The sequence below is a fragment of the Neopelma chrysocephalum genome, unplaced genomic scaffold (genome assembly GCF_003984885.1).
Source record: "Neopelma chrysocephalum unplaced genomic scaffold, ASM398488v2 Primary Assembly neopelma1_96926, whole genome shotgun sequence".
Classification (NCBI taxonomy): Eukaryota; Metazoa; Chordata; class Aves; order Passeriformes; family Pipridae; genus Neopelma; species Neopelma chrysocephalum.
Genome location: NW_020925569.1, coordinates 2751532 through 2776705, shown reverse-complemented (window position 1 = coordinate 2776705; position 25174 = coordinate 2751532). Strand labels below are relative to the sequence as shown.

At 38.5% G+C, this 25174-nt stretch overlaps 1 protein-coding gene across 1 annotated transcript in view; it reads left to right on the top strand.

The window, feature by feature from the left end:
* The window catches only part of CNTLN (centlein), a gene marked incomplete at its 5' end in the record, with an annotated part of 156507 nt that overhangs the window by 8033 nt on the left and 123300 nt on the right, over window positions 1-25174 (top strand). The window contains 2 exon segments of the mRNA XM_027670739.1: window positions 10250-10383; window positions 18852-19014. Of these exon segments, the coding sequence (XP_027526540.1) occupies window positions 10250-10383; window positions 18852-19014 (297 nt within the window).

Genomic DNA, 25174 nt, shown 5'->3' with positions numbered 1-25174 from the left:
ACTTGGGACAGAAAAATCTAGTGTGTTCTAAACCGATGTAATAATTTTCAAGTTGTCAAATGTAGTGCTTGTAATATTGGATAAATTATTGGAAATCTGTTATGCATACCTTCAGTGAACACAGAATAATTTTTATGTCTCTCTCTTCCTGGCTGATGAGGCATGCTTATGAGAGAAAGGTGTGTCAGAGCCAGGTGATTGCAGGGATGGGAATTAGTAGTGTTGGTGTTTCGGAGTGGCATTACAAGCAGGTCAAGGTGTTGTTTAGACTATGACAGAGGTTACTTCTGGGTATGGGTGTTGCCTGAGCCAACCAGGGATGTCACACAGCTGGATTTGCTGTTTACAAACAAGGAAGAACTGATTAAGAAAATAATAATGGCAGGCTGGGCTACAGTTACCATGAAGTTGTCAAGACCAAGACCTGGAGGCAATGAAGGAAGGAGAATAGCACAGTGCAGACCTAGAGGTGAGGAGCAGTGTCTTCAGCTTGTTCAGAGAACCAGTAAGTGGAATCCCATGAGAAGCAGCATTGAAGGATAAAGAACTCAGGAAAAAATATCAAGTCTTCAAAGACATCTTCCTTCAATCACACATATGATCCACTCTGATGCTCAGGAAAACAAGTAGTTATATCAGGAGACCAGTGTGGTTAAACAGAATTAATCACCAGATGCCAGGGTGGGTGTGGAAAACAGTATTCAGGAAGTAGAAACAGTGAAAGCTATAGAGGAGGAGTTCAGAAGCATTGTCTGAGCACTCGGGGGTGGTGGTAACCAACCTGCAGTTGACTTGCAAGTAATGACTGTTACAACATGAGTTTCTTGCACTACTTTATCAGTAAAAAGCAGAACGAGTAAAATGGGGACCTGTTGCTGAAACAGAATGATGAATTAGTGACAGAATGTAATAGATACAGCATAGGTACTAAACATCATCTTTGCCTCAGTCTTCTTCAAGATGTCCCCAAAAGTTTGTGCCTGGAGACAGGCTTCAGTGAGAAGTACTGAGAGTGGATGTGTTGGGAGATACCTGAGAGATCTTGACTAGTACACATCTGTTGGACCACCTGAAAGGAACTGCATCCAAGGGTGCTGGGAGATTTGGCTGATGGCACTCTCAGGCAGCTGCCTATTGTCCTTCAAAAGTAGCAGAGAACTTTTATTGGGGGAACTCCCTGATAAAAAGGATAATCCAAGAACAAATCACAAAGGGAAAATCACAAAGAAGGTCATCTTGGAAGTAGTTTCTGGGCACTAATGGAGAACATGACCAGAAACAATAATGGATTTACCAAGGGTGAATTGTTCCTGAGCAACCTGATTGTCTTATGTGATAAAATGATTGTGTCTGTGGACAAGAGGAGAGCTTGGCTGTGATTGACCTTAACTTTAGCTAATATTTGACACTGTCTTGCTGTATGCTTTTATCCAAGTTAGGATGTTATAGCTGGATAGGTGGACAGCAACATGTTTAAAGAAACTATTTGGATGGTTGGATTGAGAGAGCTGTAGTTAATGGGTTGTAATAGTCTGTAGTCTCGTGGTAAGTGGGGTACTGTAAGATCTATCCTGGACCTTTCTTGCTTAAAATCTTTGTCAGTGACCTGGAAGACAGGATAGGACCTGGAAGAGGGAACAGTGGGTGTGATCATCAAGTTTGCAGATGACACCAAACTGGGGAGAAGTGGATGTGCTTGAAGGTGCTGTTGCCATCTGGGGGGAGCCTTGACAGAACTGGGACAACGGGAACCTTAGGCAGGACAAATGAGTCTTCCCCTGTGAAGGCAGAGCCCTGCAGCCAAACAGGGAGCACCTCTGGGCAGTGGCAGGTAGCACGCTGCATCGGGGCCAGCAATGAGAGGTATGAGTGGGGCATGGCCCCAGAACTCTACTCAGTACTCTAGATACCACACCTCTTTTTGGGTACTGTTTTTGGTACATTTGCAGTACTGAAAGACATCAGTAAACTGGCTGAAGGTGGGACAGTGGACCTGGAGACTTTACCTTGCAAGGTAAGGTGGTGGGATAGGCTGACTCAGCCAGGAGAAGGAATGGCTCTGGGGCTGGGGCCACCCAGCAGCATCCCCAGCACGAACAGGAGGGGTTGGAGGAGGTACAGTCATTCTTTACATCTTTGTGTGTTGGAGTGGTGAAAGGCAACACAAGCTGAAAGAGGAAAACCTGAGGCTAGAGTAAGCCTTTTTCCCAGGAGGACAGCCCAGGAGAGGGATGGGGTCCCATGGAGGTTGGACCATCTCCATCCTTAGATTTTAACCCTTGACTTTATAAAGCCCTGAGCAGCCTGGTTGCCCCCTGCCAGGTGAACTTGCTTTAGTCAGGGACTGTGACTTGAGACTTCCTGCAGTCTCTGCCAGCCTGCATGTGTCCATAGGTCTGATGCCCCAAGCTTATGCTCCTACCTCCCCTTTTTTTTTTTTCCTTATAGGGATGTTATGCAAGTGATTATACACCTTTGCTAGCAGACAGTTAGATGAAGTCATCTAACAAGACTACTGCAAGTATTGAGAAGCAGACTGAAATTACTGTCTGCAAGAGGGAAATATATTTGACCTCTGGGAAGTAGCAAGATGTTGTCTCATCATTTTTATAAATATTTTGTACTATAATAATTTGTAAGACCACACAAAGTTGTTTTTATAGTTCTTCACTCGTTTTATATATACTCTTCCTGTAAATATTTTCTTGAAAATCTAAGTTTCAGTTTGAATTAGTTTTTCCCTCTGTTCTTGACATTCCTCATTTCTATTACATATTGGGTGCCAGATTGGCTCTTAACAGGATGCTTATAAACAAAAAATATAATAGTTTTCATATCTACAGAGGTCAAATATGACATTGTCACACTATACAATATTAAGTTCCAGTTGATATTCTTATGTATACTTTTTAGCAGTAAACACTCTATTTAACAGTGTTATAGATGATGTTTTATACAGGCACTATCCATGTTAGTTTCCTCTATCTGAAAGAATAAAATCAATCCTTATCAATATGAGCTACCCCAACATTGTCTTTAAAATGTGTATTAGATGACAGAAATGCTAGATCTAAGTAACAGACTGCCCCTTTGGAAAAGTTCAGAGAGTGAACTAAGTGTTACTAGCCCATTTTTTTTCAGTCCTTAAACCATTTTCTGTGCAGAGAAGTACCACTTCTCATTTTCAAAGACTGGTTGTTTTTCAAACCTATTATAATATGAATTCAGGTATAAATTTCAACTACTTAAAAATTGAGAGAAAGAAAAAGCTATGGCTAGTTTGTCCTTTTAAGGAGCGTTTCTTTAAATGTTTGTCATACTAGCCGAAATCAGAGTGAGGTTAACAGGAAGACACCTGATAAGGTGGCTAAAATGATGACAATAGTGTTTTATTGTTTGTCTTTTCTATGTGTACCTTCATACAAATAAGGTTCAGTGTACAGAAGGTTAATGTAGGGGTTTTCTTTCTGCCTTAAAGTAGCTCTTGAGAACTTTTTGAGCTGCTTTTATGCTTCCCAGGGCTTATATCAGCCTTCTGTATCTCCCAAAAGTGCAGAACTGGAGTAGTTGTCAATCAGCCAGTTTATGCATGTATGTGTCTCCCTATCTAAGAATCAGTTAGGCTTTTGAGTTATTTTATTCTTTGGGTGAAGGTTACCTAAGCTGTTGTTTAATATTAAGAAAAATGTATTTTTTACCAAACTCAAGTCACAAAAAAGCTTTGTATGTAGGTAAAAGAAGACAGACTGTCAGATTTTAAGTGCAGGGGACTAAAAGATAGTGGAATTGCTTACTGGTTGGTATTTGATTGTTTTTAATTTCTAGTTAACACAGTACTTTTTAAAGTTTCTAAAGTCTGAAGGTGGGAACTTTGAAAGAAATGGCCATCTCTGTCAAGAGGAGCCTGGGATATTAATTCCAGGAGAGTTTTGTTGAAATGGGAGCTTGAAAAATTACTCTCTTCTGTCATAATGTATTATGGGGAAAAAAACCATGAAAAGAAAACTGCTGTCTTTGAAAGTGACTTTCGAAGGGTTTGAAGCTACAGGTAAAAAACCTTAGTGTTAATTCTTAGTGAGTCTGTAATGTACATAACTGTGCTGCCTTATGCCTTGTTTTTGTTATGCTTTTCATGTTTGAAGTTCTTTTGAATTCACCTTTTCTTGTACTGTGTCTTGTACTCTGTCTTCTATAAATAGGCATTTTCTTTTTCATATAACTGAATTATTTGATGCTTTGACCTATTATGTTTTAAATAGCACTTTTAAAATATGCTTTAAAAGATGGAATTCTAAACAGTCTGTTTGTACTATTGAAATGGACTTTAATTTGAAAACCCAGGTTATGAGAATTGGTGTTAGGTAAATTTTCAGTCTGCATGTTTATGTAATGAACCTTTTTGGCTACTGTATCAACAAAAAGGCAATGTAATCAATTCCATGTGATGTTAAAAATGAAGATACTTGAAAATTGAGTGTAAAACATTATAGGTTATATCATGATTGAAAATATGACGTTGATGAAAAACTCAACATGCCCAGAAAGTGGGCTGTGCGCTCACAGCCCAGAAAGTCAATCATATCCTAGGTTGCATCAAAAGCAGTGAGGCCAGCAGGTTGAGGGAAGTGATTCTACCCCTCTGCTCTGCTATGGTAAGACCCCACCTGGAGTGCTACATCCAGCTCTGGGATCCCCAACATAAGAAGGACATGGAACTGCTGGAGCAAGTCCAGAGAAGGACTACAAGGTCAATAAGAGGACTGGAGCACCTCCTCTATGAAGACAGGGTGGGAAAGTTGGGCTGTTCAGCCTGGAGAAGATTGCACAGAGACCTCACAACAACCTTCCAGTATCTGAAAGGGGCCTACAGGGAAGCCAGAGAGGGACTCTTCATCAGGAACTGTAGTGATAGGACAAGGGGTAATGGGTACAAACTGAAAGAGGGGAAAGTTAGGTTAGGTATTAGGAAGAAATTCTTTACTTGGAGGGTGGTGAGACACTGGAACAGGAAGTTGCCCAGGGAGGTTGTGGTTGCCCCATGTGTGGCAGTGTTCAGAGCCAGGTTGGACAGGGCTTTGAGCAACCTGGTCTAGTGAAAGGTGTCCCTGCCCATGGCAGGGGTGATTGGGATTAGGCGAACTTTGAACCCTTCCAACCCAGACCGTTCTATGATTCAGTCTTAGATCTCTGATTTCAGTATTCAGCACAGCTTTTGTATGTCAATATATGATATTTCAGTACCTAAGCTATTTGTATAACCGGTTGTTACCTGTCCCTGCTTTCATGTTTTGGTTTTTCAGTAATGCTTCCAGAAAACTCAAGGTTTCAAAATACATTCAAAAGGTTGAATTGATTTATTTCTCAGTTGAAAGCAAAATCTGAAGTTATATATGTCACAAATGAGGTGAAGTACTGAAAGATACTTTTTTTAAATTTTTGCATTCTGCCATTAGATAACTTCTTAAGTTGTATTTATGGCCAGATCGTTTCTTACCTATTCTTTTTGTTGTACTCTGCAATGGATGATGGTGTTGATAGTGAACTATCCCCTATAATTCTGAAATCTTTCATTGTTCAAGGACAAATTAAGTCTTTCTACTAGCCTTTGAGATTGAATGATGGCTCATTAGTTGGATACATCAGATATATAGCTTGAGACTTATCAAGAAACAAACAGTTTTCCTATGTCATTCACTTGTGAGTTTTGCTGTTTCCTCACATCCACGTTACTATTGCTAGCAGGATATAATTCTTGTTCAAGTTCAAAGAATTCTATTGTAGTACATTCTGATACTTCTAAATATGTATAAGCCATTTTTTATGTTTAAAGAGAAACAATTAATTATTTACTTTTCAGTTATAAAAATATTTTGATAACTTCAATATGTGAAGCATCATTGCTGAAAGGGAAAAATGTGCATTTTTTATCTCTTTAAGTCTGTATGTCATCATCATCATGGCTAGGCTTCGCGAACGAAGATTTGGGAAGGGCTCTACCCACTTTTCTTGCAAGCACATTGGTGGCTAAAGAGGCCAATACGAGATAGGCAAGTCTGGTTGCAAAAGACACAGCAGAAAGACTCCTTAGATGGTATGTTCTGCAAGGCACGATTCTTTCTGTGTTGTCTTTTCTCCTCAAGAATGAACCTGCATGCTTTCTCAAAAGCATCAGCAGTGTTATAGATGGTGTGTCTCCATGTCTCTCGATTGGAGGCCAGAGTAGACCAGTTATGTTGGTCAATATGGCCAAGGTTGAGATGGTGTTTCAGGGAGTCCTTGTATCTTCTCTTTGGGGCCCCTCTATTGCGGCAACCAGTGGCAAGTTCACCATAAAGCAAGATCTTGAGGAAGCAGTGGTCCTTCATCCTGGAGACGTGCCCTGTCCAACGCAGCTGTGTTCTCAGTAACATGGCCTCAATACTTGTGATTGCTGCTTGTTCTAGAACAGATGTATTGGTCACGTAATCTGACCAGTGGATATTTAGGATTGTATGGAGGCAGCGTTTATGGAAACGTTCTAGGAGACACAGGTGGTGGCGGTAGATGACCCATGATTCAGATCCAAATAAGAGAGTAGACAGCACTATACCTCTTTAAACACTGATCTTTGTACTTTTCTTCAAGTGTTTATTTCGCCAAACTCTTTTACGAAGCTTACCGAAGGCACTATATGCCTTTGCTAACCTGTTGCCTATCTCTCCATCAATCTTACCATCCGAGGAGATGAGGCTGCATAGGTAATTCAACTGCTGAACTGATTTGAGCTCTGATTCGCCAATGGTGATATGGGGATGATGGAAGACTTCCTGAGGTGCAGGTTGATAGAGAACTTCTGTCTTCTTTAAGCTGACTTCCAGCCCAAAGAGCTCAGCAGCCTCTGCAAAGCAGGATGTTAAACGCTGCAGGGCTGCTTCTGTGTGTGCAACAAGGGCAGCGTCATCAGCATAAAGCAGTTCCCGGACAAGATGGTTTAAGGTCTTAGTGTGGGTCTTCAGTTACCTTAGGTTGAATAGGCTTCCATCAGTACGATATCGAATTTAGATACTGTCCTGATCATCGAGGTCTGCCATGGCCCTTTGGAGCATCATGCTGAAAAAGACTGTGAATAGGGTAGGAGCGAGAACGCAGCCTTGTTTCACACCATTCTTTATTAGAAAGAGCTCAGAAAGTGTGTTGCCATATCTGACTTGGCCGTGCTGATCCTCATGAAGTGAGATGATCATTTTAAGGAACTTGGGGGGACAACCTAAACGTTCCAAAATCTGCCAAAGACCTTTTCTGCCCACAGTATCGAAAGCCTTGGTGAGGTCGACAAAGGTTACATAAAGACCTTTGTTCTGTTCCCTACACTTCTCTTGCAGTTGTCTGAGAACAAATATCATGTCTGTGGTGCTCCTGTTGATTCTGAAGCCACACTGACTTTCAGGTAGAATTCCTTCTGCTATAGCGGGTATTAGTCTGTTCAAGAGTATTCTTGCCAGGATTTTGCCAGCAATGGAGAGCAGAGTAATACCTCAGTAATTTGAGCAGTCTGATTTAATTCCTTTCTTCTTATACAAGGTGATGATGACTGCATCACAAAGGTCTGATGGTAGTTCGCCTAGTTCCCAACAGCGCACCACAAGCTCATGAAATTTAGCATGGAGTGCAAGGCCCCCATGTTTCCAGACTTCAGGTGGGATTCCATCAACCCCAGCTGCCTTGCCAATTTTCACCTGCTGTATGGCCTTGAGGGTTTCTCCTAAAGTGGAGGCAGTATCCAATTCGTATTTCACCGGTTGTTGTGTGATAGACTGAATTGCTGAGTCTTGAACTACACGGTTGGTACTGAAAAGAGTCTGAAAGTGTTCAGACCATCTATTCAGAATGGAGATTTTATCTGTTAGAAGCGTTTGACCATCTGCACTGAGTAGTGGGCTTTGGACCTGGTATGTAGGCCCGTATGCTGTTTTCAGGGCCTCATAGAATCCTTTGTGATCCCCTGTATCTGCACATAGTTGAGTTTTTTCAGCTAGATCGGTCCACCATTTGTTCTGGATGTCACGGAGTTTCTGTTGGAGCTTGCTGCATGCAAGACGAAAGGCTTTTTTTCTTGCGTGACAGGATGGCAGTGCAAGGTGTGCTTGGTGGGCAGTTCTCTTCTTCCTCAGCAAGTCCTCGATTTCTTGATTGTTTTCATCAAACCAGGCCTTGTTCTTCTTGAGGGAGAACCCTAAGGATTCTTCAGAGGATTGCAGGATGCTGCTTTTAATATGCTGCCAAATTGTTTCAGGGGAGGAATCTGCAGAATCTGTGGAATGGTTTTCGAGCCTAGTTTGAAGGTTTGCCTGGAATCTTTCTCTTACTGTGGCTGATTGGAGATCGTTAACTTGGAGTCTGCTCCTTGGGATACTGCCCCTTTTGGGTTTGAGTTTGAGATTAAAGTTGAGTTTAGAGCGCACAAGCTGATGGTCTGTTTGACATTCTGCGCTGGTTGTCATGCGAGTATGGAGGACATCGCAGACATCTCTCCGTCGCACCAAGACATAATCAATGAGGTGCCAATGCTTAGACCTGGGGTGCATCCATGTTGTCTTCAGACTATTTTTCTGCTGAAAGATAGTTTTGGTGATGGTAAACTGTTGCTCCGCACAGAATTCTAGCAGAAGTCGACCGTTATCGTTGCAGTTTCCAACACCATGCTTCCCTAATATTCCTTTCCATGCTTCAAAATTTTTACCTACTCTGGCATTGAAATCACCAAGGATAATCTGCTGGTACCTTTTGGGTAAGGTGGCGCAGGTCAGTGTAAAATTTATCTTTTTCAGCAGGGTCGGCTTGGAGAGTTGGGGCATATATACTGAAGATGACAACGTGATGCTTGTTGTTAAGTGGAAGGCGTAGAGAGATAATGCGGTCAGAGTGACCTGTCGGCAGATTTTCGAGTTTAGGGACAATAGAGTTTTTGATCATGAACCCAACTCCTGAGAGATGTTTTTCGGTTCTGGGCTTACCTGACCAAAAGAGTGTGTAACCGGCGCCACGTTCTCTGAGGCTGCCTTCCTCGTGAAGGTGAACTTCACTGAGAGCAGCAATGTCGATGTTGAGATGGGCCAGTTCATGGGCAATTAGGGCAGAACGTCGCTCAGGAGGTCCGCTATTCGCAGAATCGAGCATGGTTCTGATGTTCCAACATGCTAGAGTTAATTTAGGTACACCTTTGGAGGCAGGTGCCTGCCTTAAGTCTGTACGTAAATGAAAAAAAAAACAAAACCAAAAAAACCCAAATAACTAATATACTCTTGGCAATAGATTAGGGATGCTATTCTACTATGGGATTTTTAATTTAAATTACTGATGAATCCTGGAATATTTGCCTTACTGAGAACAAGTGATTTCATCTGTGAGTAGTGTAATACCAAAGCAGGTCTAAGACTATTACCACCTTCTCAAACTCTGTTCTAGATATTGCTGTAATATTTATATTTCCATTCTTGCCTCAAAACACTCTGTGGAGAATAGTCATACGAAGCTTCTTAAGGATTGATATACTCCTCTGAGGGAACTCTAGCAAGGTTTATGTAGAGATTGAGGTCTTGCTTGAGTAAGTTGCCTTGCTGCTATATTTCTCGTGTACATGTTCACAGTTTGCTAACTAACTTATTATACAGTAAGGCTTATGATAAAAGCCAAACTCTTGCTTGGTTGCATTGTTTTCAGAGCACTTCCAGGAGTTTTCTTGTATGGTATTTCTTTTCCTGAAGAAACTGTTCCTTGTGCTAAATTAGCAGTGCAAAACCAGAGCAAGATTTAAGCAGTCTCAAAAATGAATCTATATCTATGTTTCTTAATTGATCTACACACCATTGTGAATTTTTTGGAGAGCTTAAAACAATGGATGTAAAGCTGCCTTTTTTTTTTTTAAGGAGTTTCTACTTAAAAAACAAAGTTTTATCAATTCAGTAGTTAAATTGGGTACTTTATTTTGCAAAGATTTGATTCAGGATTCTCCTTCCACGTCCAGCAGTAGAGTTAAGGAAAACTTCTTAAAGAACAGATGGCCAACTAAAATTTGAAATACACCTTTTTTCTGGTATTTCACATTTTTCATACATGCACGTATACACATATATATGTATTTGCTTAGACCACACTAAATGTATTCATGTATGTGCATGCCATATATCTATATCCATAGATAACATGCATAGTAGATTTTAACTATTTCTTATACATTATCTTTAATGCATTTAAAATGCTTTCTTTGCAGAATTTGAAAACTCATTTAGCAGAGGCAAGAGAACAAATAAAAGAGTTATGCAGTATATACGGTAACTTGTCATCTCAGGTAGCTGTGAAACAAGAAGAACTCTTCCAAAAGAATTGTGATGTGATCAAAACTAAGTAAGTATTTCATAATTTCATTACCTTCAAGTCTGAATCTTCTCAAAAAGGCTACTGTTTCACTTACAAAGCAGTATCTTGCATTAGAAGTATTTTTGTGCAACAGTGTATTTTAATATCATTCTGTTCCACAGGATGTAAGGCTTTCGAAAGACTACCAGTTTATGTAGACTCACTCTGATATATTTTGACAGTTGGCCTATTTTACCAGTTTTTGAGTACGTATAGACTTGTACACTTCTGTAATTGACATTGGGTCGGAGAACTACCAATCTCTCCTGGAAGTAACAAACTAACAATATGATTAGTCACATAAATATTAATTAGAGAAGCTAAATACCCTGAACTTGGAAAAGATTTAAACCTAAGTTTACCTCTCTCATTAGAGTCAAATCTGACAAGTCAGCAAAAATCTACATAGGCCTGTGCTAAATGTTTAAAGTGCAGTGATTTAAGCTTTATCTTAAATCTCACACACTATTTCTTTACACTGAATCTGTAAGATTAGTACTGCGTTATTTGAGTCTTGGAAAAGAAATGAAGGACAGAATGAATTATATGAATTGACTAGACTACTGAATTCCTCAGAATGAAGGTAATGGCAGAAGACAATCAGTTACTTTAGGTGGATTGTCAGGAAATTGTCCATTTTTCACTTCTTAGTTTCAGAGGCATACACAGTACTTCGCTTCTATGTTAGACAAATAGTATTTCCTTCAATATTCCTTCAAACTGTGGTTATGCCTGAAGAGCTGCAGTTGGGATGTAGAAATCATTGGTATGGATACTTCTCTTTGCTTTCCAGGCAGAAATAATCTTTCTATAGGAAGTCAGTATCTTAAGTGTTTTTGGAAAAAAAGCCCCAAGAAATATTTTTTATGCATCTGACCTTAATTGTTACCCTAGTATTTGTTGAAATCTCTGCAAGAAAAATATCTTGTTATTTTCGTGTTTAAAAGGAGTAAATACCATTGGGTTTCAAAAAGTCAATAAAAATAGGCAAGTTTATTGGGAAATTGTATTGATAGAGGCAGTCAGTGGAATTTGTGAAATTCAGCAATGGACTAATAGAATTTATCACCTGAAATTATTCTCAGTAGTATATATATGTGTGAGAGGACTAGGGACAGCAAAGAAGGCATTTTAAGGTTGGATAGTTAAGGTAAGAAAATTTACTGCTTGATGGTTTCCGTTTACGATAGTCTGAGTTGGCCAAATCACTGAACTTCAAATTTCTCAAAATGTTGTATTCTTTGCTATTCACTGGAGCTGAAAAAGACCTTATTTGCAAATGTCTCTGTTCTCCCCACTGCTCTGTCTCCTTGTGTCCTGGTTTTAGATAGGGTGTAGTTAATTTCTTCTCAGTAGCTGTTACGGAGCTGTGTTTTGGACAGTGCTTATCAGAATGAGAATGGTGTTGATAACAAACTGATGCGGGTTTTTTATGCTAATTGTGTTTATCCTAAGTCAAGGATTTTTTTTCTTTTCCTTGTCCCATGCCCTGCCAGTGGGAGGGAACACAGCCGGGACAGGTGGCCGGAACTGACCAAAGGGATATTCCACACCATAGAATGTCATGCCCAGTAAATAAACAGTTAACTGAAAGGGGGACTGGGTTCAGAAAAGGGGACCTGATGTCAGTCAGTGAGTGGTGAGCAATTGCATTGTGCATCACTTATTTCCTTTTTATTATCATTATTGTTATTATTTACCATAATTATTTATTTTATTTTATTTTCAATTATTAAACTGTTCTTATCTCAACATGCAAGTTTTACTTAGATTCTCCTCCCCATTCAACCGGGGTCAGGGGGTCGGGTGTTGAGAGAGTGGCTGCAGGGTGCTTGATTTCCACTGGAGCTTAAATTGCGATACCCTGTCTGCTGCCTTCCTATCTTCCCCACCTTCCTCTTTTTTTAAAACAGACTAGGAACACAGTTGTAATTATTAGAAACAAACTCTGGAAGAAGAAAGGAAGGAAACAGGCTTCCTTCGTTTGTTATCTTCTTTCATAGGGAGCATAGGCAGATCCAGAAAAATACACCTTGACCTCACTGAGTTTAGTTTCAAACTCCTGAATTAGCTGGGAAATGCATTCCCTGGTTATATTTTTCATGTTTGCATTCAGTACAGATTTTCTGGATCTATTCAGAGTCCCTGATAGCCTTTCCATTCTCATGTTCTCAAAGAACATAAAATCTTGCCCGTTGTTTCTGAAGATTAATTCCAATGCATCTCTGTGATTTTCGTTTTAAAATTATGCTAAATGCAAGATCTAGAACTTCGTGGTCTGAACAGTTGGTGGTCTGAGTCTCACTGACACAGAGCTCTAGTGGAACTCTGAACAACAAACTGGAGAGGTTTGCTTGACTCACTGGGACTTTAGCCTTGCTGTCGCAGGTATCCAGGAAGTGCTAAACTGTTTGCAAATATAGTAAGCTCTATTCTAAAATGAATTAGAATTTCTTGCCCCTGTATTTTTAGTGGAAGTGTGGGCCATGACTTTATTCCTTTGATTAGTGCATAGTCCAAATGTACCCCTGATGATTTTCCAAGTACTTCTTTTGTAGTAATATTGGGTTTTCTTCCCCCTTAGTTCACATTCTTGTCAGATTTGAGTACCAAAGCTGTCCCTATCCTTAACAATAGTAATGACTTTAAAATAGTTATTTTCAGTACAAGGTGTCAAATATTTTGAGTCTTTCTGCAGTCCAGTTCCTAGTGTCTTTGTGTAGCATTCTTGCCATACTGAAAGCAAAGTCTACTAAGGATATTGGAACAACCATCTTACTTTAGTGGTTGAAATAATTTAGTAATGCTTCTATTTTGACTTGAGAAAGACCTGACTGTTTTTCATACCATGCTGATTATTGTTGTGTAAAGAGTACGGGTCACTTTCTGTAAATTTCTTCATTTCCCATTGTATTCATCTTGAGGTATTATATCGGAGACAGAGAGGTATTTTTTAATTCCTCAGCGCTACCTAGTGATTTCACCGTTAAATGGATTTAAATGCTCTCAGTGTATCATAGTGTGTTTATTTATGGGAAGTGTAGGGATGATGGGGAAAAAGTAGCCTTGAGGAGTGCTTCTGTTTGGGTCTTAGCTGATAGAATATTGTTTTTTTCAAATACTGTTGCTGGTGGTGACTTTTTTCTTAAATTTGTGTTTGTTTAGAGTTACAGTATATTGTACTGTATTTTATCAATATGTGCTTATGTTTGTATACACATATCCTACTTGTATCTATGTATATACACTTTCACATATAATTTATATATTTTATGTGTTGATGTATATATTTCTATATCTCTGTTTATGTACGTATAGATGCCTATATATACTTATGTATGGGTGTGTATATAGGCACTTATATTTTAAATGTGACTCATTACCTTTGTTACATTCAATTTTCAATTTTTGATTGTTTCTTCTCTACATGCTCACCCAAGAGTATGATTTTTCTGGGGACACCTGCTAGGCGGGTGTCTGTCTTGTAGAGTTGTTTACTAGTTCACTACTTTGAGTAAGCATGTTAATATATATTTTGATCAGAAATTAATTTTTATCTTGTAACTTTTTTTGGATTATCATGGGCTTGATTTTATATACTCTCTTTGAGTAAATTGCTCAAAGCAAAGTAGTAGCAGAATCACACAGAATCACTGAGTGGCTGAGACTGTGGAGATTGTGTAGTTCTGCGCCCCAGCAGGTTGTTAGACACTAGATCAGTGAATATTGGGTCAGAACTACCTTGGCAGGAGGGTGGGAGGGTGTGTGTGTGGAGGCGGAAGGGATGGGTCAAAACTCACGGAGGTGGGGTGGCATCGTATCCCTCATGGCAGGCCCCTGGAACCCACACAAGGAAGCCCCGGAGTAGCTGTCAGTCACAAACATCCCAGGAAAACTACAACACACCACACCTCCTGCAGGATGGCAGGGACAGTGAGGACACTGCCCCTCACCCTGGCCTGGAACCCCAGAGTGGATAGTGGGTCAGAGGCCCCAGCTGGGGGAGGTTGGCCATGGGATCCAGAGCAGAAAAAGCCAAAAGCATATGTTTGCCATGTGTCATGGCCCTGCCACTTGGATGTGTGAGAGCTGGTCTTCCACAAAGTCTCAGTGGTAGCTATATGATTTCTCTTTCCCTCTTTCTCCTTCTCTCTTTTTGCTCCCTCTGCTTCTCTTTCTTTTCTTCTTTCTTGATGCTTTGGGTGGCTTGGAGCTGGAGGGAATGGACTTTGACTTAAGTGTTGTGGACTCCTTGGATTTTGACTTAAGTGTTGTGGATTAGTATGTGGTGGATTGGTATTGTGGTGGAACATTTTGTCTAGCTTGTGTAGGGCCTTTTTTGAACCTTTGCCAGGTTCCCTTATTTTCTCCCCTAAATTAATAAAGAAACACCTTGGGAACAAGTCTGTGGCATATTCTCTTGACACTATCTTGAGGTATTAAAGAACCCTATATCTGTATTTTAAAGTAAAACTCCTGGCTGGGCCCATGAGCTTGCAGCTCCCAGAGTTGGAGTGTTATACAGGTGCAGCCCTCTGCTCCAGCAGTGTCAGCTACAAGAGGGCTATCCAGTATCGTTGTGTCCAATTGAGTTTGAGTATGCCCAAGAATGGATACTCTGCGACGTCTCTGGGTAGTCTTTTCCACTGTGTGGCCACTTTTAAAGGATAACAACACTTTATTATATTTAGCTGGAATTTCATTTGATTTTTATTTGTGCTTATTGACTCTTTTCCTGTCACTGTACATCACTTAGAAAAGTCTGTCTGCATCTTCTTTCTAGCCTGCCATCAGGTATTTATACATCTTGATAGTATACCTCTGAACTTTCCCTTCTCCAGGCTGAGCAGCCCCAGCTTTCCCAGCCCAGCAGATGCTCCAATACTTTCATTGTCTTTACGGCCCTCCATTGGGCTTAGTCCATCATTTCCATGTCTCTCCCTTACTGGGGAGCCCAGAATCAGACACAGCATCAAGATGTGCCTTAAAACTTTTGAATAGAGGGGAAGGATCACCTTCCTCCCCCTGCTGGCAGCACTATTCTCTGTGCAGCTCAGGATGTCACTGGCCTTTGGCACAAGGCCACATCACTGGCTGATGGTCAATCAGGTGTCCACCAGAATCCCCAGGGCACTTTCTGACAAGTTGCTTTCCAGCTTCTCAGTCCCCAGACTGTGCTTTTAAATGGGGTTATTGCTCCCTGGGGCTGGTACTTTGCACTTGTCTTTGTTGAACTTCAGGCCGTTTGTCCAGCCTGTCAAGGACTCCCTTAATGGCGGTACAAACATCTGTTGAAACAATTACCACCCCTCATTTTTGTGTCATCAGCAAAGTTGCCACTGTGCACTCTGTCCCATTGTCTAGGTCATTAATGAAGATGTTAAAAAGTGGTGGCCCCAGTGTTAGCCCCTAGGATGCTCCACAAGTGCCTGGCCTCAAACTGGTCTTTGTGCCACTGATCACAACTCTTTAAACCTGGTAGTTCTGCCAGGTTCAAGGGAAACTTACCATCCACTTACCTACCCTGTACCTTATCAGTCCGTCTATGGGCATTTTATGGGAGACAATGTCAAAAGCCTTACTGCAATCAAAACAAACCGCACCCACTGCTCACCCCTTAGCCACTGAGATAGTAATTTCATCAGAGAAGGCTGCCAGGCCAGTTAGGCGTTATTTCCCCTTTGTGAATTCCTTATGACCAATCCCAGTGATTATCTTGTCCTTTATATGGTTCATCACCTTCCCAGGGACTAAGGTATGGTTGATTCCTGGTAGTTTCCCAGACCCTTCTTCTTGAGCATAGTTCTTCCTGAAGAACCTCTGTCTGTGCATGTCCATGCTTCAGTCATGTGAGTTGTCCCAGCTTGTCTCTATGATCCCAATGAGCCCTGCAGCTGCAGACAGATCTTTCATTCCTCCAGAGATTTTCCATGGGGGTGTGCTGTGTGCATTTGAACAGCAACTTCAGATGGGTACCCGGTTGTGTTTATTTCCCAAGAAGACCCTTAAGAGCCTCCCCCATACTATCAGCACTCCCTTATTTATGTGCATATGGTGGAGGTAGTCTTCCCTGAGCATTCTGATGCTCATCACAAGGTCTTTTCTGTCCATATCTACCTGTGTCCCTTGCTTGCCAGCCCAGGCCACAGCTTCCTCACTTGTTATTTCATCAACATTGCTGTCCCCTACCGTTCCTAGTTTAAAGCTCCCATCATCAAATTGGCCTGTCTGTTATCAAAGGTGCTTTATTCTGTGTATTTATTTGTATTGCACCATTGGTACTGAATAATTCCTGTTAGGATGCACATAATTTCCTTTTTCCTTTGTAAAAATGAAATAAAAGAAGGATCCCCCATTGATTGGTAAGGTAAAAATAGTGCCTCATTCACTAAAGAGGAAAGCAAGTTAAAGTATGTATCTGAATAAATAAAGTTTGATTTTTAAAATGTGTTGTAAGGGTGGTGACAGTTTCCTTACACTTGGAAATCCTTGGATTTAACATGAGCAAACATGTTAATGTGTTCTGACTGTGCTGCAGTTCTTGTGTGACTGCAAGGTTTAACTTTCCTCCCGATCCTCTCCCCTTAAGGATTTGACTCAAACCCTGATAAAAGTCAACAAAAAAAGATTCCCATTGACCTTAATACACTTTGTGGGCAGATCACTAGAGAACACATAATACCGAGCATTCTCGGGTGGCAGACATAGATAACTGCATTGATGTTTGCATACAAATTAAAGAGCAGCAATATAGCAGACTGGTCTTGGCAATAGTTACTGCCAACATTTCCAACAGTATCTGAGGATTCAATGTTATCCCATGTTTTTCCCTTCCACAAGAAAACCAAGATCTGATTGGAGAACCTGTGCAAAATTAATATAATCTGTGTTTTAACTGCAGTGAAAAGTTGTGTCATTTCTACTTGAACTGCTTGTTTGGAGGCCTGTTGTACAGCTGTCAGAAAGTGCAGATATATCACTGAGTTCTTATTTCTGCTGTTGTGCTTCTGAGCAGAATTAAGTTAGTACATATGAAGTACATACTGCAATTGTACTTTGGTTTTCTAATGTCTTTAATGTATCTCTACCCCTGTTAGCTTTGGGGAACCACTTTACATTTCATGAAGAACATTAGGACTTACTGTTAAGTCCTAGTAAGCATAGTAAGCATGTTAAGTGTCATCCTGTGTTGGTCTCTTAACAGGCTTTTTTAAACAGTGTATTTTAACAAAATTAAGTTGTCTGACTGTCCTGTTGTGGTCCATGTAACTTAAATTCTTATATAATTATTCAGATGTATCTTTATTGAATTATCATCCTATTAAATAGTGACAAAGGTCTTCAGAAATGTTTTTTGGAAAGTTCCCTTAAAATATTTTCTTTGTCATTCTGCTTTTTCTCTGGAAAACACAATGAAGTTGGTATTTCTCCTTACCTTTTGTATGCTAATATTTGCCTGAACATCTCAGGAGTATTATAAAATTGCAATGATAACTCCTGTTGTAAATAATTATTCTAGGCAGAAAGATGATGCTTATGTGTTGGAGGTTACAGACACAATTCTTTGAGGAAGAAAGGAAGAAAATTAGTTGGAGTGCTAAGTGTATATTTCAGTATCAGTATGTCTGTGAGATATGCTTGTGAATTAAAAAGCGAACTAAGCATAAAATATGTAAATAGGGATTAATAGTTATCTGAACTTCTAATATATGTTACAGAAAATATTTTAAATTTTTAATCATTGTTTATGATAAGTAAGAGTTACTGATCTTCGTCCTTAGTTTAGAAAATCCATCAGCAGTACAGTTAAATTATCAAGCAGGCTGATTATAGTAGCTTTATCCTATGGTTATATTACAGTGTGATTCCTATTATTGTCTTCATAGAGCTTTTTATTATTTTATGTAATACACACTGAAGTTTTTGCTTATTTTGCTTATGGTTGTTGCAGTATGCTGTACATGTAGACAAAAATAATTTATCAGCAAACATACTTTGTGTGTCTAGGGAGCAGATGCATTTCAGAAAAGACTTGCTTCAAACATACTCTGAAAGTTAAGAAAAACTTGTATCTCCTTCTGATAGTTCTAGTTTAAAAAAAAATTAAACTTATTTTACAGTCGATGTGTTCTACATATTTTACATTTTGACACTGCTGAAGAGTTAACTGAATATTGATTAGAAAACAATGCAGTAGTGAAAATCCATTTATTTTAGAACAGTTAATGCATGAGAGGGAAATTGAAAGGCATTCCATTTTGAAACTAAACTGCTTTCTAGATATTTCTCAAAAGTGTGTGATATTTTATATGTAACTTCTAGTGTTTGCAAGGCAATTGGCAGAAAAAATAAATGAAAATAGAAAGCTCATTAGCTACAATAAAATTCTTTCAATTCAATTTTTTAATGGAGTTTGTTCTTTTTCTGAATTTCTTTTTGTTGCTCTTTTTGCACAGGAAGGAGTTACAGGAGCTGCAGAATCTTTGTGGACAAAACACTGAATATACAGCACAGCAGGGTGAGCTGATAAAGCAGGTTCAGGCTCTCAATGGTAATACACAAAAAGTAATGAAAGACCAAGAAGATGCTCACACAGCTGAAATAACATTATATCAAAAAATATGTTATTCTACTTTATGGTCACAGGGTTCATTTTAATATGCATCTGTACAATATCAGTGGACAGAGTAATCAAAGCACTTTGTAGTGTTTTATCCTTTATATGTCTATATTTTTATTGTTGCAAAATATGGTTGAGAAGCAGAGTTTATTGGCTCAATTACATACTAGCATATATGGCTCTGTGCATACATTGGATTGATGACCCTTAAAAATTAGGATTTTGTTGCATCTGAAGAAAAATAGGAATGAGTTGCCAAGTATATACATTTCTTTATGTAATTTTGTGTTATTTGTGTTTATTTCTTCTGCTGCTGGAGGACAGGAACTTTTAGTTACTGAATTCTCCAAATTGCTTTTCTTAGTTTGGTGGAAGAAATTCCTTTTACTTGTAAACAATGGATTTGTGTGAATCGCAAATAACTTTAGTGATTTAAGATGCAAAAACCTACTCTATCAAAATTAACTGGAAAAATTGTTGCTATAGTATCTTTTAAAATATTTACACTTGCAGACCAGTTTCATATTTTTGGTGACTGTCAGGGAAAATGTTAACCCTGAAGAGCTGTCACACATGCACTACTCAGAACTTCTTTTAGGTTACCAAGTTATATGGATGTGTTTTTCAGTTTATAAGAAATATGGAAGATATGTTTGCTTCCTTTTTAGAAACACTGAGAAGGAAGAAGACAAGTAATAAGTTGTATATATAATTTTTACACACCTTTTACCATCTTGGAACTACTTTCACAAATTGTATACTGCCAGTGCTTTTTCCCAAAAAGGTGTCTCCCTTTGTCATCTTACTTAGAGTGTGCAGTTTGTGATAAAATTGTGAAGCTAAGCCTCAGTCAAGCCAGAATCAGTACTGGGTTTCTAAAGATGTTTTTGATTAGCATTTTATAGCTCATAGTGCCAACACATTTTTGTGTACTTAATGCTGTACTGTGTGCTGCAGTTTGCATTACAAATTTTGTGGAATTATAAATTTTTGTGGAATACCAGCATAAAGAGCTCCTGTACAGAAAAAGGAAGAAAAAATCCCCTACCCTACAAAGCTCTACAGTTTACTATTAATTGACTGCAGTGATGACAGACATTAAGTCTCTCATACATTACAATAGTAACTGAGTCAAGCAACAGGTAGATTTCCACTAAAGTTGTTCAGAACCTGTAGGAGGCAACAGGAGTTTACCTATTTGGGACAGACAAAGTAAATTATAGAATGAAAAAAAGAGAGAATGTAGGTAATATGTAAATATGTTAAAAAAAAAATGTAGTAAAAGAAAAAGAAGTAAAAAAAGGAGAAGTAAAGTTCCCGAAGTCGGAGTGGAATCGAGTTTATAATGTTTGTGGCAAATTGAGTTGAGAGCTTTGGAAGGGAAAACAGACAATCCTGTTCTGTATTTCTGTTTTGTATCATGACAATCCTGTTCTGTATTTCTGATCAGAACTGTATAAAACACCCAACTATAATTGCTTCAAAGTAATGTGCATTTTTCAAATCACCAGATACACAGTTCTACTGAAGTCACAGCAGGCGTTTGGGAAACTCAGTATCTATAGAAGTAATACAAATGTCTATTTTCTCCCTTGAATGAGAAAGGCAAACTATTGCAGACAAATGTTTTTTCTGTTTGTCTTCCCTGTATTAATAATATGCAGGTTGCAACAGCTGGATAAGGATGTGTCAGCTACTCCATAAACACAGTCACAAAGGAATATTTTCCTCCTGCTTCAAATGGTATTGAGCCTATCAGCATGTACATCCTGTCATATATTGTCCCTTACTGCAAGATCAGTGACCTCTCTGGTCAGATAGGCAGTATATGCTATAGCTTAGGCAGTGTGGCTGGCTGACATATTCCGAGTTCATTTTAATGGTCTACCATTGAGAAGAACAGATCTTTGTGCTGATGTTAATGTGTAGTATGAAACAGTGGACTGAAAAAAGAGAAAGCTTTCCTAATAAACCTGACCAAGGTCATAAATTTACACTGGATTATGTGTAAATCCAGTCAAGACCACAAATTCTCTTCCAAGTCTAGCTGTAGTGAGCAGCGCGTAAAGATCTGTAATCTCTTTTATCTAGTTGCGTTGACTTTACATACTACTTTTTTTTCTCTAAGTGCAGATTTTAAGGATACTGTGTTCTACATAACTCCTTTACATTAGAGCTTTTATGGAAACAAATTGGTATCTCTTTCATATTGCAGCTGTAGTTCGCATTCTCAAGGATAGAGAATATTTTTCTAAAATGTATAGCATCTGTTTTAGTGGTCCCAGATGCTCTGGGGAGTTCATTCCTGTGCTGGATTTAATGAGACTCCATAGATTTGTCCTCACCAACAATTTCAAGGTGGAGAGATTTCAATCAATACTAGGGATAATAAGACAAGAAAAGATTCTGAAGTCCTTAGCCAGCTTATCACAGTTTTCTGAAATTTACAATTTAAGGCCCTTGTTTTTATAATGCAGTACTTTCTCTTGATCTGATGTGACCTTTAGGACCTATGTTAATCACACTGATTAAGTCTTTCAATGGAAGGCCCTTTTAGTGGAGCAGAAATATTCCAGTAATTTGTCATTCAATGGGAAATGATAATTCATGTCCTGGAACTTGGCTCTCACATAGAGAATACTGTGGATAATGGTATAGTGCAAGTCTGTAATGAAGAAAATATTGTTCACTAGTTAGATTTTTGGTGTAATTAGCAAACACAGTAAGAGTTTTCAATTATGAGGTATTGTGGAAGTCTGCATCAAGTGCACCAGCAAGTAGATGAAAAATATGAAAGTGATAGATATACTTTCAGATGTTAGTTTTGTACCTTTAGTTGCCTTTGCTAGTGTGTCAGTGTGTAGAGATAGTTTGCTTTCCTTCAAACCTGAAAAATTGTAATCAGTACATCAAGTTACTGTGTTTACCATATTAAGGTTAAATTTTACCATGTCCAGTATTTTTTGTAACTGCAACAACCTTTAAGCATAGTTAAAAATACATAAATGTGTTCATTTTTATGTAAGCAGCATCAAGTTCACAAAATAAAAACTAAACCCATACAAATCTGTAAATGGCAGTAACAATGCAGGTTCTTAAACATATTGGAATGAAAAGTGTAAGTTCTTTCACACATGATAAGAGTAAAACTATCTGTCTAGTCAAATATGGTGACGCCCACATCAGTAATAAGTAAACCATCGTTTTCCTAGTCCACTTTGTATATTAAAGTTGTGAAGAACTCAGATCTTCAACAGGTTCACATACTCTAGTTCAAGCTCGGATACTGTTTTCTATTGTTGGGAAGTGTGTTAATTAGCTTAGTCTTTGTTCTTGTATACCAAACATCAGTACAGTTGGTCACATGCTAGCAAGTAAATTTTTGGCATCAGATGTGCCTGTAGGCTAAAACTGAATAAATCCTGGGTAGACTCTGGTTCTTTTAGGGTGATGTTAAATTGTGCACTCACAGGTGTTGATTTTCATGCTTGAAAAGCCCTGTACTGATACTCTTAGTGTGCGGTAGTTCCTGTGTGTAGTGGTGTAGATTGGTGTCTGCAGAATATTCAAGTATTTGGGAAAAAAAATTTAATAATTTATAAATAAAATAAACATCATGAAAGGGCTATGTAGAGTTTGTCTGGAGTGTCTCTTCAGCTACACTCTAGAGCTTTATCAGCAGATTTCTGTCCTTGTTCTTTTCGAGTTCTCATAAACAGCATGGCTTGTAACATGGCTTTCTGCAATGGTGCTATAATAATTTCCATTATAGTTTTAGTATGTCTTAATTTAGACTAACCTTTTTTTTATTTGTGTGATTACTATATGGTCAGTATTACTGTAGGTTAGGGTTCATAAAAGACTGGACATGGCACTGAGCGCTATGGTTCAGTTGACATGATGAGTTTTGGTCAAAGATTGAACTTCATGATCTTGAAGGTCTATTCCAACCTTAGTGATTCTATGATTTTATTTACTCTGGTCTCTGTAATACACTTTTTTAGGGTGTGAGCATTTAGATAAAACATTTAATGTTGGAGAATATTTGTTCTATACCCAATGCATATATATATAGCTACTGTTATGTTTCATGAGATGGATCTACCTTAGTGTTAGTTCCTCACCGGAGATTTTGAAGGAAGTCTCCTAAATGGCCCCACTCCCTGTACTTTAGTTGATACCACAGAAAAATTCATGAGAGTATTAACTAAATGCCTTTTGGAGTATGGAACTGGAAATTATTTTTGAACTGAAAAGTATGCCCCAGCTGTTAGCTGGCATGTAGTGCACAGGAGCCATCTAAACCTAGTTTAAAATAAATCCTACACACTTCTCTACTGTTAGTGTTGGTCATTTGTTTCAACTGTTTCACTCTGCAGTTTTTTTTCTAGCTGCACTGTGATTCTGGCTAACATGCCATACCACACAATAAATAGCATGGGTTAATTATTTAATTTTGCTTTGTTTTGTTGGAATTTCTCAGCTTTCTTTTCTCTGATCTAAGTTAATTTTGCCATAACACGTATTTAATATATATCAGTAGTACTTCCTCATCCCATATTATCAGACTGTTAAATGTTTTCTATTGCATATGAGCAGGCATTAGAGTTCCATTTTTTGATTCTGGAATTCCTGGCTTTGGTTTGATATTTTTAGGTTACTTGATGGCATTACATTTTCTGTTTTAAGTAACTCTTCAAAGGTGTACCAAAAAGTATTTTCTGGTGAAATTGGGTAAATCAATATAGAAAATTGTTAGGATAGCTAAGAAATATGGGATACTTTATTTTTTTGCAATGCAGCTAAGTTACCCTTTCTGACTGATGAATAATGCTCTTGTATCATACAGACTAAATTTATTACAGTGTACTGATTTCAGATACTTCTAATCTTTTCTCCTTTGTTTTTAAGTACCTTCACCTGCAATAATCTGTGCTGCCTGTCAGAGAAAGGGCAGCTGTAACGCCTTAGAAAGAGATTCTGAAAGTATAGTCAGTGCAACAGTTTTTGCAAAGCAGTCTTGTGTCTCTTGCTAATGCTTTTTTTTTTCAAATACCAAGTGTCATAAAATGTTATAAAGAATTATTTTAAATATTTTCCTTTTTATTTCTATCTTGTAAACATAAATATTTTTTTATAACTTTGTTGGGGGATTACCAAGCTTACTGGGTAAATCTCATGTCCTGTTGACATTCAGGTAAGATATAACCATTCACATAGGTACAGTCAAGATTCCACTCATTTCTTCTGTGAAGCTTGCTAGTTCTGAGATAAATAATTTACAATATTTTTTCTTTCTTTGGCTGTTCTATGCGATGTTCCTTCTCTAATCATCTGATCTCCATTTTACAATGCTTCTCCACACCTGACTTTGTTTATTAATGATAGACCTACTTTGTTTATTAATGATAGACCTATTTCATTGTGCTGTGCAAGTCTTTGTATTTTAGAATGTGCTCACTGCAATGTGATTAATTGTAGTGCCTCTTCTGAACAGGGTCAGAAATGAGCAGTAAACCCCAAAATAATCCAATATAAACAATAGGCGCTCATTAATCCACAAAACAGTAAAAGAAAAGATGCGGATCCAAATAGAAATTTGGAAGCTGTTCCAGTTGTCTGTGGACAGTAGATGAAACTATTTATTTTTGTACAGATAATTTTAATTTTGAAAATTCCTGATGTTAAATTCCTTAAAAAAACAATCTGTGTACATTGGTGGTGTTTAAAAAATATATAAACCTTGGTGTAAAGAGATGAGTGGTATGAATGGTTTTTTGCACGTAGCTTTTAGCTGGTTTTATACTTGAAATATATGTGTTTTGTGTTTTAGTACTGTTTTCAAAGCAGGAAAGGTTGGAAAAGTTTGTGCAAGTCAAAAGATGTGCTATTTGTCTTGCCCTGACAAATGCTGATTACCAAAAATACCCCATTAGCTGCATTAGGGGATGTGGCTGCCAACTAGGAAAAGACATCGTATTTTTGATGTTCTCCATTCATCTTACTAGGACACTACCTTTCAGATACTATAATTACAACCATTTAAGTACTTCTAGTCATAAAAACAGCAAATTGTCATACCAGGATGATCTAGCTAATGAGCTTATATAGTTATAGCTGGAAGTAACTGTGTCTTGATGTTCCATTCATTTGGAAGGA